This window comes from Pyxicephalus adspersus, chromosome 3 (genome assembly GCF_032062135.1).
Source record: "Pyxicephalus adspersus chromosome 3, UCB_Pads_2.0, whole genome shotgun sequence".
Taxonomy (NCBI): Eukaryota; Metazoa; Chordata; class Amphibia; order Anura; family Pyxicephalidae; genus Pyxicephalus; species Pyxicephalus adspersus.
This window is the reverse complement of record NC_092860.1, coordinates 682,802-683,589: the sequence shown is the minus strand read 5'-3', so window position 1 is coordinate 683,589 and position 788 is coordinate 682,802. Positions and strand designations below refer to the sequence as shown.

At 49.1% G+C, this 788-nt stretch overlaps 2 protein-coding genes across 2 annotated transcripts in view; both read left to right on the top strand.

Annotated features, from left to right (window-relative positions):
- Window positions 1–788, top strand: part of LOC140325438 (UDP-glucuronosyltransferase 2A2-like) — a 197,240-nt gene that overhangs the window by 85,139 nt on the left and 111,313 nt on the right. The gene's annotated exons all lie outside the window — the stretch shown is intronic.
- Window positions 1–788, top strand: part of GLP2R (glucagon like peptide 2 receptor) — a gene marked incomplete in the record, with an annotated part of 37,979 nt that overhangs the window by 26,399 nt on the left and 10,792 nt on the right. Inside the window, 2 exon segments of the mRNA XM_072403267.1 lie at window positions 108–214; window positions 594–747. Of these exon segments, the coding sequence (XP_072259368.1) occupies window positions 108–214; window positions 594–747 (261 nt within the window).

Below are 788 nucleotides of genomic sequence, written 5' to 3'. Positions count from 1 at the left end.
GGGGGTCAGGTGACACAAATCTCCATGATAAACATTTTTTGCCTCCTGTATGTCCTAGTCACTGTGGGATATAATGCTGCAATTTCATTGGTTGTTTCTCTGATCAGGACAAGGAAACGACGCTGAGGCTGTTGCTGCGAGTTTGTTACACGATCGGATATTCCATTTCCTTGGCAACTCTCATGGTGGCCGTCTGCATCCTCCTCATCTTCAGGTCAGTGGACCCTAAACCTGGGGCCCGGCTACATCACCATCAGAGATTTCATATGGAATGTAAAACTCCCACTCACCTCTGTAGCTGCAGCCACTGTGGGGAAATTCAGCCTCATAATCCAGAGTAACAGTCCCAGCACTCTGCTCTCCCCCCCTTCCTGTGTGCCTGCTCTATGTATGAATAAATCCTGGGAGGGAGGAGCTTATTGGGGCACAGCGATACTTCAGGAGCCTGTATGGGAACAAGCATGTAATATGACGCACAGATCCTCCTGATTTGTATCATTCTCGGAAATCTCCTCTCTGTGGCGCTCTGTCTGCTCACCGCTGCCATTTACAGCCTACAACAAACTTTATTGACACATTTCTGTATGTTTCAGGAAACTTCACTGCATGAGGAATTACATTCACATCAACCTGTTTGCATCGTTCATCATGCGGGCGATAGCGGTCCTTGTGAAAGATATTGTGGAGAAAAGCAACCAATTCAATCCCAGCCCCACCGACGAGAATGGTTGGCTGTCCAAACTACAAGTGAGACCTCCTGACTGCCCCACCGGGTGTGACCCCCCCCC